This window comes from Corella eumyota, chromosome 3 (assembly GCF_963082875.1).
Source record: "Corella eumyota chromosome 3, kaCorEumy4.1, whole genome shotgun sequence".
Classification (NCBI taxonomy): Eukaryota; Metazoa; Chordata; class Ascidiacea; order Phlebobranchia; family Corellidae; genus Corella; species Corella eumyota.
Genome location: NC_137492.1, coordinates 4,698,004 through 4,714,170, shown reverse-complemented (window position 1 = coordinate 4,714,170; position 16,167 = coordinate 4,698,004). Strand labels below are relative to the sequence as shown.

At 29.3% G+C, this 16,167-nt stretch overlaps 3 protein-coding genes across 3 annotated transcripts; 1 reads left to right on the top strand and 2 right to left on the bottom strand.

Moving 5' to 3' along the window:
- Positions 1-297: 297 nt before the first annotated feature.
- LOC145745185 (alpha-tectorin-like) lies at positions 298-2,960 on the bottom strand. Its single transcript, XM_082563191.1, has 9 exons — positions 2,957-2,960; positions 2,605-2,762; positions 2,234-2,394; positions 1,856-2,042; positions 1,484-1,575; positions 1,168-1,354; positions 977-1,090; positions 781-883; positions 298-631 (listed from the first exon to the last, which is right to left on the bottom strand). The coding sequence occupies exons 1-9, from the start codon at positions 2,958-2,960 to the stop codon at positions 510-512; spliced, it is 1,128 nt and encodes a 375-aa protein (XP_082419317.1). The 3' UTR covers positions 298-509.
- On the bottom strand, positions 2,826-8,290 carry LOC145745857 (uncharacterized). The gene is made up of 8 exons (XM_082564031.1): positions 8,186-8,290; positions 7,939-7,981; positions 7,626-7,788; positions 6,987-7,172; positions 6,618-6,832; positions 4,282-4,452; positions 3,978-4,085; positions 2,826-3,152 (listed from the first exon to the last, which is right to left on the bottom strand). The coding sequence occupies exons 1-8, from the start codon at positions 8,268-8,270 to the stop codon at positions 2,990-2,992; spliced, it is 1,134 nt and encodes a 377-aa protein (XP_082420157.1). The 5' UTR covers positions 8,271-8,290; the 3' UTR covers positions 2,826-2,989.
- Positions 8,291-12,929: 4,639 nt separating this feature from the next.
- Positions 12,930-15,732, top strand: LOC145745423 (uncharacterized). The gene has a single exon (XM_082563498.1). The coding sequence runs from the start codon at positions 13,227-13,229 to the stop codon at positions 15,354-15,356; it is 2,130 nt and encodes a 709-aa protein (XP_082419624.1). The 5' UTR covers positions 12,930-13,226; the 3' UTR covers positions 15,357-15,732.
- Positions 15,733-16,167: the final 435 nt, after the last annotated feature.

Genomic DNA, 16,167 nt, shown 5'->3' with positions numbered 1-16,167 from the left:
TTTTTATCACCTTGAGTGCTATTATTACTTACTAAACTGCAAAAGTCAAAATATGTGACATCTGGTAGATAGGTAAGGCCGAAAAATATTTTATTAAATACTTTAATAAAAGTCAAATGTATTAATAAACTGATCAAACAGCATTGTCTTTTTTGAAGTTAAATTTTTTTGCTTGGGATATTATATATTGGTAATATCAGGCGTGAATCTTTAATTCCAAACCCCTTTCTAAAACAAAATATTTTAATATATTTACAATAAGAGTATATATTTGCTATATTGCCATTGTTAATAAAAGATTACACATAATATATCATAAAACACATAACACCAAACTATATAGGATGTAAGATGTAGGCTAACAAATGAAACAAGATTTCGTAAAGATTAAAAAGAGTTCAACTTTTAAAAAATGTGATTGTTATAATATTTACTGAATAAGCAGAAGTATATAAAGTAATAATTGTATAATGCCAAATTGTATTTAATGTTTGTTAATAAACAACACTTCATTTTTCTGGGACATCCTTTTTGAATAACTTCCAAGCCACAAACATGCTAATCAATCCCAACATAGTTCCAAACACACAAAACAAAATTAGATGTGTATCTCCAACATAAGTATGAATGTCTACATGTAATCAAAGCAGTTTTTTTAGATCAAAACATGTACAATGGATAAGGATATTCCTTAGTTAATGAAATAACTATTAAAATAAAAAAATGGTAAAGGGTTATAGTTTTAAAATTATGAGTTTAAGTTATTGGCTAATCTCTTACCTTTACAAGATTGTGAAATAGAGTCATATGTTTTTCCTTCGTAACATGAACAAGTTATTTCATTGTTGATCACTGAGCATATTTCATCACATCCACCATTGTTCTAAACAAAACGTTTTTCATTTATTTAGTAAATAATGTAACTTATGTCAAATACAGGTTGTTATTCAGAATAAGGGTTTTGATTCAAAATCACCTTTAAACAAAGGTCTTCAAAACTCTCCTCGATTTTGATTGGACCAATGCTGATCACATGACCTGGTTCCACTTCTCTACGTTGTCTTTGTTTTTGTTGCGAGTTAGGACAATCCTACAGGTTAATTGATAGGATTAAGTTTCTAAGTTGTAAAATACATTAGTTTTTCAATTAGTTTTGTAAATGCTTACAAGGTTTTTGCACCCAAATTGTACATCTAAATCACAAATAGTGACGAGACAATACACATAAATCTTTTGCTTCATAAAACTAACGTTTGGCCAAAGAAATGATTGAAACTGAAATTGAACTTTGGTATCATAATTACGAATAACTTTAACTTCATTTTTGAAATCGAACGAATTTTGGGCCAAACAACTGAAGAAAAACATACCGATTATAGTTTTATTTACTTATAAACTCACTAAAAGAAAATAAAGTTAAAATTTTATTAAAACAATAAAAAAACTATTTTAAATGTTCACATTATTAAAATATTGTTTTTACCTTTCATCAATTATAGGATATACATTACTTGGCAAATTTACAGGGAAGTCTTCATAATTAGTTTCTTGGGGTGTTGCCCAACATTTTGATGCCTATGTATTATAATAACTTAGTTCCATTTTAATTATTTTTTAATTTAAAAATTAAAAATAAATAGGTTTTATATGTAAAGTATTATTTTTAATATAAAAATATTACTTGTAACACAAACTTCATTAACATTTGTAACAAATTTTTTTTTCATTTTAATTATAAGTGAATTAATGTAGTTTTACATTAAAATATTTAACGTTGAGAATATCAAGGATTTTGCAACTTGCCTTAAGTAAAATGTGTGCCTTATTAAAACAACAAATTTTAAAACAAATTTACTTGTAAAATAATATTGGTGTTATTGGTTTCAGATGTTATCTGTCCAGCAATTACATTGGGGACTTTAACTTCTGGAAAAGCCCCCATAAATGGCTCAGAAAAGCTGCTGGAAGGAAAAAGTCCAAAATTGATTTTATATTTACCCTCTTTATTATAAGCCCCTGTAGGTCCTGGTACGGAAAAAATTCTACAAAATAATTTAAAATAAAGTTTTATAGAGTATAACATATTAAACAAATAGTTACATTACACAGAACTTACATTTTAGTTTTTTTGTTAAACAAAGCTTTAAATTGTAAGGTAAACTTTTTTGTAAACAGAAGCAAAGTTATTTTTAAATAAAACTTTTAAAGCCTAGCATATAAATGTATGCTTTACCTTAATAAAGGTGTCTGTTGTGCTTTGACAAAAGCAGTTAACTTCAAAACACATGTGACAGTTATAAAGTTAAATTTTGTTCTGGAGATTGGTTGACCTAAGGTTTTGGAGGAGTTAAATGCCCAAACCGAGTAAGTGTAGGTATATTGTTCAAAATCACCCTTAAACAAATAAAATAGTTAATAGAATTTAGTATAAAAACAAAAAAGTTTTTACTGTATTTTACATTAACCCATGAATGGTACAAACGTAAGTTAATGATTTTAAAAAATATGCTAAAAATAATATGTATCAAAATGTAATCTGAATTGTGGATACATTTTAAATACTAAATTAAACAAACTTCTTTTTTTGTGCTTTTATCAACGTACTGTAAAGGTATGAATTCTTTTCAAAAAAGTACCATCAGGGTAACTCCCTTTCAGGGTGGCATAATCAATTCGAATTCTTCCATTACCCCCATCTCCCCCACATGCCTTATAAGCCCCATATCCGCCCCTTCCACCATTTACCGAAATTTTGTTTACCCCTAATCAAGTTTAATATATTAAAACTATTTTGGTATTATAAGAAAAAGTTTGCCAAAGTTATAACTATATTTTTTTAAGAATTTAAAAAAAAAATTACAGTTATTTTATAAAGTTAAAATGTGAACAATTTATGAAATAGTCAAAGTTGATTTTTAGTTAAAAATGTGACATTTTACTTTTAACCACACAATACACATATTTAGTTTTTTTCTTTCTTTAACCACTTTTATTTAAAAATACCAATATCAACATTGGTTCCTCTTAAATAAAGTGAACCACCACTACCACCTCCACCAGCACCAGATGCATCATAACAAGCTGTAGTTGAAGTACCATGACAACCATGAGTAGAACCTTGACTAGAACATGCTCTCGGGCATGCTGCACAACTAAAATAAAAAATATTAAAATAACTAAAATATAGAACACTTTAAATAGTTAGTGTTTTTTATTTTAAACTATAATTATTGCACAACCATAAAATTAAATGTAATATATATATATATTTTAACATATATTGTAAAAAAATTTTCTTTATGGATTATAAAGGATGACCAAAATGACAACTTTTCACCATTAACCGGCAGCGTAGTGGTAAGAACACTTGTTATACAACACATGAGGTCGTGGGTTCAATCCCCACTGATCTTATGCTGTAGTGCCCTTGAGTAAGGCTATGAACGGTATGAACTCCTGCTGAGCCAGCACTTAATCAGCAGTATAATTATTGGGCAATTATAATCTATAATATCCCAAACTACCACAGGCAACTTAAGACTGGGTCGAAGTAACTGATGTTACTCTATGTTTAAGTCGCGCATTTGACTTTTCCATATCGAGGATAAAGATATATACAAGGAAAAAAAAACTATACCGGCAGCGTGGTGTAATAGTCAGAACTTTTGCTACATTACATGAGGACGAAAGTTTGATTCCCACTGCTTACATGCTGTAGTGCACTTGAGTAAGGTGCTATATACAGTATGAACCCCTGCTAAGCCAACACTTACGCAGCTGCTTTATTTTTTGGCACTTATGATGAATAGTATCGCAAACTGCAAAAGGCAACTCGAAACTGGGTCAGTATTAGCATTTTATTTAACAATTCCTCAGACAACAGTGGGAAGAAAATCATTAACCTCATATCAACTTTAAATGTCTTGTGCCTTAACTTGATTATTCATAAAATTTATTTTGCTAAAGCACAATCTTACCTTTCACTTTTATCACCATCTCCATTTTCACCATCAACTAAAACTGAACCCAAAATTTCAAGATTGTTTGATGAAAATAATCGAATAGCACCACCACCATTTCCCCCTCTTAAAATTTAGTTTAACTTTGAAATAATTGACTAAGCCTAACTACAATGCAGTTACATGTTTGTATTATAGAATACAATTTATGGCATTAACAAAATGTTTATCAGACCTTTTAATTTAATTGCTACTTTAAAACATTTGCAATTTAAAGATTTAAAACGGAATTGAATTTTAAAATTATTTTAATAACAATAACCTTGCTCCAGAAGGGGAGGGATTTGAACCATCATTTTTTCCTCCACTTCCTCCACCAGAACCCAGATGCAAAGTTGAGAGTTCTTGATCTCCATAAATTAAACCTGGGAACCCACAATTAAGCATTCCTGATTCAGATAAAGCGCTATCAAATCTCCACTTGCAACGGGTTCTATTTAAATTATCAAAACAATTTTAAATATTTTTGCACAATAAATTTTTTTGTAGTATATATGTATTAAATATTGCTACTTTTTAAATAAAATACACGGTCTTCCTTTTTGGCAAAAAAAACTATTTTGCAGAAATGTTTTAATATTTTTTATCAATGCTATGCAGTTATTTATTGTAGTGCTAAGTTATTAATTATATATGATTTGTTAAAGTACAGTTAGTAGATTGGTTAATTTTAGAATGTGCATACCTGTAAAAAATGTATACCAAAAATTATTTAAGTAACTTTCAATATTATTAAATATGGCAAAATGCATGAGACATACAACTACTAATTTTGTTGTATTTTTTTTTAATAAATGATAAGTTATACATAAATCAGGATCTAAGAAAAAAAATAAAATCTTGTCATTGAGCTAAACAAATAAAGCAATTTAAATTTCTAATAAAGGAAAAAATATAAATTAATGACATTAAATAATAATTTAAAATTTCTGTGCTTTCTATTTTAAAGGATAATATCAATTTAAAATTTTTTCTTATACAAGCAGTAAAAATATTAAAGAGATGGTTCGGTCGCAGAGCTTCTTTTTTAATTATGTTGAAATTTTTCTAACTTTTTCTAACCATTATTTTAAAAATTGGTCTGGTAGTTTTTGGGATATCGGGATTTGAAGGTAAATATTGTAAATAGGGAAATTCCCATCGCTCGCGAGTCACGCAACGTCATCGTCGCAAGTTCATATGCTGGTAGACATAGGAAAATAACCTTATTTTGCCCTCTCTAAGCCGTTTGTTGTACTTTTTTCAAATTTTTTTTTGCAGAAAACAAACTTAACATGAAAAGCAAAATCTATCCATATTATATAAGACAGTTGTTACTTATTAAAAAATTTTAATTTGGTAGGCCGTATTTAAAAAAAATTAACAAATTATGGGTATGCTGTTAATTTTGAAATTTTACCAACCAAAAACGCTTACAAACACTTGCAAGAAAGAGACAGGTCAACTAAGTGTTATTAAAGCAAATTTACTGTTAACACAGTCTTAGTTTTGTTTGAAATAAAATTACTTCAACGTTGTTAACTAATACATTGTCAAATTGTTCAAGTTAGCTTATATATATATAGCCTATACAGACGATATATACTTTTATTTTGGTTATATTATATCAATTATTTTTGTTATATTTTTACAGGTGTAAACCACAAACTGAAGTTAAGAAGGGCAGCAAACACCAATATTTGTTGCCAGGGGTACAAGTACTTACGTATATTGTAGGTTATAATAATTTTTTTTTGGAATTATCAATTAAAAAAACACTTAAAACAATGTTAACCAGAATATTTAGCGTTTATAGTTTATTGATGTAAAATATTCATATGTGTGTTAACCCATGTGATGTTTAGTAATTAGAACTATTTTTATATGATACCCAACAAAACTGTCAGATATATTAAGTTTTAAGCAAAAACTAATGTTCTTACAGGTAAACTTTGCTTCAGTAACACTTGTTTGTCAGCTAATATCAACTGTTTCTGGCGGGAAAATTTTTAAAAATTAACAACATAACCTTAATTTGTTAAAATTTTTCAAATACAGCCTACCCAATTAAAAATACTTTAAAAGCAAAAAATGTCTTATATCATATGACTAAATATTGCTTTTCATGCAAAGTTTGTTTTTTGCAAAAAAAATTTAAAAAAAGTACAACAAACGGCTCAGAGAGGGCAAAATAAGGTTATTTTCCTATGGTTGCCAGCATATGAACTTACGACGATGATGTTGTGCGTCACGTGACTCGCGAACGAAGGGAATTTCCCTATTTACAATATTTACCTTCAAATTCCGATATTTAAAAAAACTACTTAATCAATTTTAAAAATAATGGTATTCTCGTGCAAGTTGGAAAAATTCCAACATAATTAAAAAAGAAACTCTGCGACCGAACCATTTTTTAAATATATATATATACTCTTTATATTTTAAATAAAACAACAAAAACTATATAAAAATATTTTTATACAAAGGTCAATGTTTAAAGGAAAAACTTTATAAGTTAAAACAATCATTAATAATGTATAAAATATTATGTGTTTTTTTAAATAATACTAATAAAAAACTTTAAAATTATTTTGGTTTAAAAATTATAAAAAAACAAACCCATTTGTTCCATAACTTCCACCACCCCCTGGTAATCTTGAGGCGCCATATTTAGCTCCACCCCCTCCACCTCCAAGATTTACAGATGTACTTCTGAGGAGGGTAACTCGTTCAATAGATTCCCCTTGTTTTCCAGATTCTCCCTTGACATTACTCTGCATTCCACCTCTATATCCCTTACCAGTAGCAGTTAGTGTTCCATGGATGTAAATGTCCTAAATATTTAAATTAACTAGCAATCTATCTAATTAGTCAATAATTCATTTGTAGCTTAAATAACTTATTGACAATCAATTCACGTAAAACAATAAATATATAATACACTTTAAAATTCATTTTTTTATATTAAAAATAAGATGGAAACACAACCTTTGCAAATATTTCCAATTTTCCACCACCAGTTCCATTCCAAGAAGCAACTTGAACATTTGAGTTATTTTCAATTTTAAAAACATCAATGTTGTAATGAACTCCACTAATAACAGCTTCGTTAGGAACAGTCCAAGGCATTCCCTTGTGATCGATTCCATTTTTTAACAGACCTGAATTATATATCTATAAAAAATTATAATAAAACATAATTAACTTGATTTCCAATATCAGCAAAAGGTTTATTACAACACTAAAATTAGATCAACCAACATATTGATTGCCCAGCCTGGAAAGTAGGGCAGCGTGCACGCACAAGATTTTTTTCATTAAAAAAAATGCACACCTGGAATTAGCGTTTTGCACGCCTGGTGTCTTAAAAAATGTGCACGCGCAGTACTGCGCCTAAACACGTTAACATATATCACGCGTGCACGCCTACACCGAAAATTTTAGTACGCGTGCACGCGCGGTCACTCATTTTTTTACGCTTGCACGCACGAGATCTCGTCGAAAACTGCCCTACTTTCCAGACTGGTTGATTGCAAGGTAACAATTACAGCTCTTAATTTGTAGCCCTAATATTAAAATGTTTTACAAAAAAATATAAACTACAAATGTCGTTATTCAGTTCCTTACACTGGACTGTGTAGGAGAGCATCTATTTATAACAAAGGCAAAAGATGCAGAGAAGTTTGTTAATTCGTTTGGCAAACAATCAACACTTGGTATTTCTGGAAGACGATTAACAACAACTTGGTGATCATCAAAACTGGTCAAATTAAAATCAGCAGGAGTCACTCTACACAAAAATCATTGATTTCACTAAAGTTATTACTATTTTTTGCCGATGCACAGAACATAGAAATAATTAAAATTTATATTAAGTCAATGCTATGAATTTTTTTTAACAATTTGTATAGTAATAATAAATGGCCTATATAAAGTCAACCTGAAAGATGCTTCTTTTGAGCATTGAATGTTCTCAATTGCATCTAAACATACAAAGTTGAATAATAATTGTCTGATACTGGATACTGATTTTGTGAGTGAATTTAATCTAATTACTACAAAAGTGTATTATCATTAAGAACCTGGGTGTTTTTTAAACACTGCGTAACCAAGTACCAAATTTATTGCTAAAAAAATGTCATAACCAACAATAAACTTACAAAAATCATAAACGTCAAACCACTTACCAACTGCTTGAAATTCTAATAAAAATATTAAAAATTTTAGAAACAGCATGAAAATATATGGGGAATTTCCCAGTTGTGAAAACATTATTATTTATTTTAAAAAACTGCAAATTAAAAAATGTTTGTTTTTATTAATTTTTACTTTTAATTATTTTATAATTAGTTATTTCTTTTCTCAATTAGGACAAAAAAAACAGTTAAAATCATTTTGAAGAATTGCTACAATTAAATTGCATTTTATTGCTACAATTAAATTGCATTTTATTGCTACAATTGCATTTTATTGCTACAATTGCATTTTATTGCTACAAATGCTGCATTTTATTGCTACAATTAAATTTAAAGAATTGCTACAATTAAATTGCAGCGCCTGGGACATCATAAAGTAACTTGACTTTGATAAAGTCGTTGGGTCTTCAAAAAAAAAAAATTAGAAAAAAAATTTTGTTATGACGCGTTTTTATAAAGTTAGGAGCGGTTGAAATCGTACTACACTAAAATCCTAACAAATCCATTGTGACGTCAGAGGTGGCCCTTAGGCCTAAAAATAGCAAATATTTTGCTGTTTGCACTGTGTTTATTTTAACTTTAAATGTATTTTTAATCAAATATTTTATGTGTTTTTCAACAAAATGTTTAATTTGTAACTCGGCCTACAAAAATAATATCGTATATGGTTTAAAAAGCATTACAAAGCTTATTAGTAGTGCGTGCGCACATTTTTATTCAAAACGGAGCGTAATTGTACAATTGCGCAGTTTACAAATAAAAAAAAGTTGGCAAATGATTGATTTTAAAGTTTGTTATCTTGTATTTACTACATTTATGCAAAATTGTGAGTTTTAGTTTCGTATAGAAAAAGTTTGTTCAACGTGAGGTAAATAACAAAAAAATATAAGCTACTTGAAAATATTAAAATTGTCACAACAAATCCTTTGTGACGTTACAATAATTACAAAGAAATACGCAGAGGACAAAATATTAAGAGTCATGGCAAAAAAGTACCTTATTTAGTCTAAATTTAAAAAGTTTCGTTTAAATATTTTGTATTTAATAAAAACTAAAAAAATACAGTGAAAACATATCTGGTCGGGGGCCGTAAGAATGCTGAAGCATTAGGCAAAATGTTTAGTTTCCACGAATTTCCGGGAATCAAAAATTGTGCGTCAAAAGATTCAGTTTGTGCAAACGATCCAATTTTAAAAGAGTGGCAAACATCATCACGTTGTAAAATTCCCTTTTTCTAAATATTTATGTTAATATTTCAAACATCCTCATGTTTTATTATTTCTTTTAATAACTCTAAGATTTTTTTTAAATAGCCCTAACCCCATCGCCGAAGTTGTCAGTAGACCACATGCCTATACTTCTAATAATTAGTAAAAAAAGATAAAGCATTCTTTTAAATAAATCTAAATTAAAAACTAACTTGTGATAAGATTCCTTAATTGCATGACACCCTAATTTTTTGTTCTAAACGAAATAGGCTGTTTCTAAAACCCATGGATTAAGGAAAACACCTTTAAAGCCTAGGTGTGAGCAGTTTTGCAAGCAAGCACTTTTGTTTTACTGTTCAGTTTTCTAATTTTCCTACAGCATACTGATAGGAAAACTGAACTTATACAAAAACACAGTTGCCACATGGCACTTTATTTACATAAAAACTTATTGTTAAATAAATAAAAAAACAAAAAAGACGGCTTAGCTTCGCTGTTTAGCAGTAAGGCTAAGTGATACTAAATATTTTTTAAATTGTTTCTTAAAAAGCAGGAGCTACTTATAATATGTATTTATTTTAACTGATTAAAGTATTTTAAATAAGTTTACAGATAATATAAACATCTTACTAGTTCATATTTTACAGCCTGCCTTTACGCAAACTTGATTTAAAATCCTCAAACACGTGTGTGCTAACAATATCAGATTTGTTTACCCTTTCCAACTTGGCCTCAAAAATTCATTAAAAGAAACTGAATCATATTTGCTTTCTTCTTGGCAAAACATATTAACGCCGATAAAATAAAAATTTTTCAGTACACGCGCTTAAATCAAAAATTTATTTTCTTCCCAAAATGGCCACGTTAGGCCACTTCTGACGTCACAAGTAAATTCACAACGGTTCGTGGAATTTTAACAGTATTTATTTTTAAATTACTGTAACTTTCCAAAACTGAAATAAAATTAGGATATTTTTTGTAAATAAATTACAAAAAAATATAAAGTTTTGTCGTAAATGCAAAAATATACTTTTAGTTTTACTAACGTTTGCAAAATGCATGTCCCAGGGGCTTTAAAGCATTAAAAATGTTAAAAAGAACTCAAATATTCAGTCCCGCACACAATATTGTATTTATTGGCAAAACCATTATTTGCTAAAATTAGCCTATAAATTTTTGCTCTAACGTAGTAATAACGACTAGTTCTCATTTGCTACAGTTTAAAAGGAAACCAAAATTTTAGAAAATTTCTAATTGATTTCAACAAAACTTACTTTCGTATAAAATTCAAACGATTTACATATGTTTTAATTCATTAACAACATAAATACATTATCGGCTGTAAAAAAATAAACTACGGACTTTTAAAATTATTATTTAACTATAAATTTTTTAAAAATATATACAAAATTCAATGAACAAAAAATAGCTCGTTTTTACTCAATAACAATTTACAGCAATGGGCCTAGCCTAGGCCTGATGATAATTAATAACGGGATATTTGCCCACAATTTTGTAATAAAAATTCGCCTACTTTTTTGTAACTGGAAATTTGCCTACTTTTTATGTAACTGGATGTTCTCCTACTTTTTATGTAACTGGATGTTCGCCTACTTTTTCCCGCTTTTAGGCTACATCCTTTTTTGAAATAAAACATAACGCAATGAATTTAAATTGAAACAAGTTACTTATACCCAACTCTTATTACTTGTCTTTTTATTTTAGCTTCGTAATTCAAGCAATTATTATCCAACGTGAGTTTTTCTACCCTAAAAAAACATTTTTTATAAGTTATAAATTTAAAAAAGTTTAACAGAGTATCTATTTTGTAATAGCAAATTATCATAGTAAGACTAGGGTTTATAAACAAATACTTATGTGTAGGCCTATTGTGTGTATAATAATAAAAATTGCGTGATTAAATAAACTGTTTGGTACAATGATTATTGAATTAATTGACTGCCTAAAAGTTGATATACCGGCAGCGTAATGTAGTCTTAACACTTGCTACACCACCATGAGGTCGTGGGTTTAATCCCCACTGCTCTCATGCTGTAGCGTCTTTGAGTAAGGTGCTATTAACAGTATGAACTCCTGCTGAGTCAGCTCAATTACGATCTATATAATATCCCAAACTGCCAAAGGCAACTCAAGACTGGGTCGGAGTAAATAATGTTACGCTATGCTTAGGTCGCGCATTCGACCTTCCCACATCGATTTTAAAAATGTATACAAAAAAATATGCTATGCACATATCGAACATAGCAGTCATATTGTGCATAGCAACTATGTACATTTTTAAGATACCGGGTTAAAAGTGTTTGGGGAATAAGGCCCTATTTTAAAGTGAACGGCTCAGCTTTTTCGTCTGTCCTGACATTTTTATATGAAAATGCAGAATGCCACGCCAAAAAACGCACCAAAAATTATAACTCAAATCTTTATAAATCGTTTGTAATTTAAATTTAAAAATTACTTTTTAAAATAAAATTTCAAACGCAAATTTACGTCACTCTAGTAGATTATGACGTAAAAATGGTAGAAGCGCTGCTTCAACATACGGTTTTGCAATGTTTTCTTTTGCGCTTTGAAGTTTTCTGGTAAGTTTCATTTAATTAAAAGTTTATTTTAGTTTAATTTGTATTCTTGTTTGCCAAAACAAACCTATTCATAACGTTAGAACTTCTTAAAAAACAATCAAACTGATAAATCTTTACCTAGTAAGCGCAAACGCGATTTTGTTTGGTTATGTAGGCTAGCAATATCTTTTAGATAAAGCAAACCAAAGTGTTAATAAAATTACAAGTAGGCTATGACTTTTAAATTGTTTTTTTGTTGTTCTGTAAGTACACCTAACACTTTCATAAATCGTAGGTGGCAGTAACTAAAACTGCCTAACTTCCAAATTGGAAATGTAAAATCGACTAATTTAATTAAAACGTCAATTCGCGTTTTTATAGGAACAAAGTTTTAAACTAAGATTGCAGACTAACTACACGGCCAAAATCAACAACATATACTTTAATTTTAAATTAAGTTATATGACCAAAAGTCATACTGTTTATTGCAAAAATTAGTATTTTAGAAAACAAAAACAAGTTTTGCCCTATTTATATTGCTTGGAGTAATATTATTACTTTTTTTTCAAGTGCATACTTCATTTGGTTAGCATTTGTTTTATTTACTAGCTAAACAACATTTGTATTTTAATATTAACAATATTAAAAAAATTCTAATAATCATATAATTATTATTTTTAAAGTAATGATTTTAATTGTTTGTTGGTGATTGAAAAAATTTTATAAACTTTCGCGCGGGGGTAAACAGCAAAAATTGCGGTCACAACTCTTGTTCACCGGTTAGTGCAAAATATTAAGTAGGGAAGCCATTTTATTTTGAATTTATCGTAGGTAGTGTATAGTTTATTTATTGCTTAGTAAATCAGACGATATCAGTAACTCTTACAGTCTAATTGTAAGGCACCTAGTTCATTAAACGGTTACCGTTGACCTGTTGGGGTTGTCAGATTGTGATCGAGGTATACATGAGCTTAACAAAGTCGACAGACGACAATCGACAGTTGTGTATAAAATAGGGTTATGATCGATTTGTGACACAACCTATTTAAGCTGGTTAAAGGGTTTGAGTTTTATGAATTTTATTAAACCGAACGCTAACACTTTTTAATAAGTTGTTTATTTTGTAATTCAAGAAAATATAACAAGTATAACTTTTTTACGGTCAGACAGTCAGACATGACAGTCTGACCATTGACCATTATTCTTTGTTTAATGTTTTTTTTAAAATATCTGTAGTTAAAAAATATGGAAAATACTGGAATAGCATATCTAATTTTACAAGAAATAAAAGGATTGCGACAAGATTTAAAAGAAGATGCTTTGCATTTAAGGCTTCAATTGAAAAAACTATGCACGGAAAAAAATTCTGATGAAATACCTCAAAATGAAGATTTTAATTCTAATGCCGATAGTACACAAGAATTTAGTATTACAAAAGTGGACAGCTTGGCTTTAATTTTGGAGTGTAACAATGTGGATGTAAGTAATGAACATGATGCCAGCATTTCCCCCGCAACCTTTCAAAGTACAGATTTAGTTGGAGCTTTTGAAAAAGACTCTATCTCAAATGACCTCAACTTAACTTTAGTTTCAAATCATGATATTGACAGTGGTCCTAACACAAATGAACAATCATTATTGGATACAGTCGTCGTTTCTGACCTTTTTTCAGTTGATCCTGATAGTCAGCAGTACAACACTCTACAGACAACAGACTTTAAAAGTATTTCAATCAAGCAAGAACCTAGTGATAGCTTAATGGATAACAATAGTGTATTTCCCTGGCCAAATACAAGCGAAGATAAAGAAAATTTTAATGAAATTTTAAATCATAGTAATATGGAAATGAACAGTTCACTTGGTGCTTTAGAGTACTCTGAACTCGACAGTAATTGCTTGAGGCCTTTGGTTAGTATTCCACAAGTTGTTATAAAACAGGAGAAAGAAGACATTTTTTTCTGTGAACAAAATGATTCTAAACATCAACCCTGCACCACAAAAAAAAACAAATACTCGATTTGTCATGCATTGATTAATGTTAAACTTTTTAAAAAGCATTTAAAATCCCATGTGACCTTACCAAGATTTATATGTCAGTTGTGTGGTAAACAATTTTTAACAAGTTTTCAGCTAGCGAAACATTCTCTTACTCATGCTGACCCAAAACCCTTTCCTTGTACAAGCTGCCAGAAGTCTTTTAACTCAGCTTTAAGCTTAAAAAAACACTCACGAAAGGTTCATAACGTAACTATTAAGCCGTTAAAAGGAGTTTTTAAAGGGTCGCTTAATGCTAAAAAAGTGGGAAAGAACAAAAAATGTCCAAAATGTGACAAAAACTACTTTCAAGTAGCAAGCTTAAATAGGCACATAAAAGCAGTGCATAAACTAAATCCATCGGTGGCAAAAATGGTGTCAAAAGGTGGAAAATTAAAGTCTAAAGGTAAATTTCAGTGCTACATTTGCAGAAAATTATTTACAATGAAATGTAACATGTATCATCATTTAAAAAATGTTCATTCCATTACCAGCCAAAATAAAAAACCACTTGCCCCAAATTTAGCTGGGTTGAAATCAAAAAAACCACTGGTGAAAAAAAAGTTTTCTTGCTCTTTTTGCGAGCACACCTTTGCTTTGCGCTACTGCCTTATACAACACATGCAGAAACAGCATGCTTTTAATTCTGCTGATTATCAACAGATAAAAGATAGCAAACTTGGCATTTCAACCTTACCTAGCCAACTTGTTCGTGAAAAAGAAAACCCCAACAACCCAACTCAGTCTTCCACAAAATCACCCGCCGAATGTCCAGTTTGCAAAAAAATAATATCAAGACGCTCCAATTTAAGGCGTCATACCATAGCTGTTCATTCTGATTCCACACCATTTAAGTGCCTGCATTGCAATGCCAGCTTTTCAACGCAACGAAGTTTAAGTGTTCATTTTAGCGAGCATAAACACTTGTTGAGGACCCCTTACAAATGTGCGATTTGTCCTAAAATGTTTATGAAACCAGACGACTTGGTCAAACATTCACAAGATCATACAACATCAGTTCAAGATCATAACTGCCCTAGTTGCTATAAAACGTTTAGCAGTGAAGCCAACCTAATGAGACATAAAACTTTGGCCCATGGTAGGCAGTATAACTGTACAAAATGCGATGTTGCATTTAAGAATCGAATTTTGTTCGAAACACACATGAGCACAATTCACAAAATTGGTGAGCCCTATATACATTTCAAGAAGGCAGGACTGCACACGTTTTTTGAATGTGAACTATGCAAAAGCTCCTACTTGTGGAGATCGGGATTGTATAAACACAAAAAAACAAAACATCCAGAAATTTTTGCTGTGAAAGAAAAAGTGCTAACTTGAAAAAGCATACTCGTACTTTAATGAATAAAAGTACATTATTTTTGATCTATTTAAATTATAAATTAAATTGTAAGTTTACAAAGTCTTTGTTACGGGTTTTATAATACCTTTTGCTTGCCAACAATTTAACTGTACATTACTTTTTTGTGTCTGTGTAAAATTGTTTTTTTTTGTGAAATTGCATAATTTATGTTACCATGACATATCATTTTTATTTTTTGTAAGATTTTTTTTTGAAATTGGTTCTGCGTTTTTTCATGCTGCTTTGTCAAAAAATACTAAGTTTTTCCTTTTTTGTCTACATTGTTATAACCAGGCGTTTTAATTTTTTTGAAATGTATGTAATTTGCTTAAAAGCACTGAACCTTTTATTAATAACTAAATTATTAAATGATAACATATGTTACTAAAAATAAAATTATTAAAAGATAATTTTTTTAAATTTATGTTTGATAAGTATACGATACACAACAATTGTATTATATCTTATTCCGAATATTAAAAACTGTTTATGAATTTTTGTATATATGTATAACTTATGTGTTTGCGAATCTTGTGTTTTCACTTGTTAATTAAGTTCTTTGTCGATATTTATTTTATTTTTAAAAGTTTTTTTTTTTATATTCAGATTTTTAAATTGCGGGCTTATTGAGGATGTATTATTAGAATAAGAAACAATATTATTCTTAGAGGGAAAGGGTCAAAAAACTTTGATTATAAATGTGTTGTGTATCGTATGTTTCTTTAGCTTGTTAACATGAACCCATTTGTTGAGATTAAATTGTGTTTTTTATGTCATTATTCCTTGTTT

What these genes read in the sequence shown, in the direction of transcription:
- LOC145745185 (XM_082563191.1), bottom strand. An exon ending in AATTTGGGTGCAAAAACCTT is followed by an intron (nt 1,091 to 1,167) that starts GTAAGCATTTAC and finishes ATTAACCTGTAG; the next exon opens with GATTGTCCTAACTCGCAACA. An exon ending in TATTTCACAATCTTGTAAAG is followed by an intron (nt 632 to 780) that starts GTAAGAGATTAG and finishes GATTACATGTAG; the next exon opens with ACATTCATACTTATGTTGGA.
- LOC145745857 (XM_082564031.1), bottom strand. Translation starts at nt 8,270, where the DNA reads ATGTTTTCACAACTGGGAAATTCCCCATATATTTTCATGCTGTTTCTA. An exon ending in GCTCTCCTACACAGTCCAGT is followed by an intron (nt 7,173 to 7,625) that starts GTAAGGAACTGA and finishes AATTTTTTATAG; the next exon opens with ATATATAATTCAGGTCTGTT. An exon ending in AATTGGAAATATTTGCAAAG is followed by an intron (nt 6,833 to 6,986) that starts GTTGTGTTTCCA and finishes TTAAATATTTAG; the next exon opens with GACATTTACATCCATGGAAC.
- LOC145745423 (XM_082563498.1), top strand. Translation starts at nt 13,227, where the DNA reads ATGGAAAATACTGGAATAGCATATCTAATTTTACAAGAAATAAAAGGA.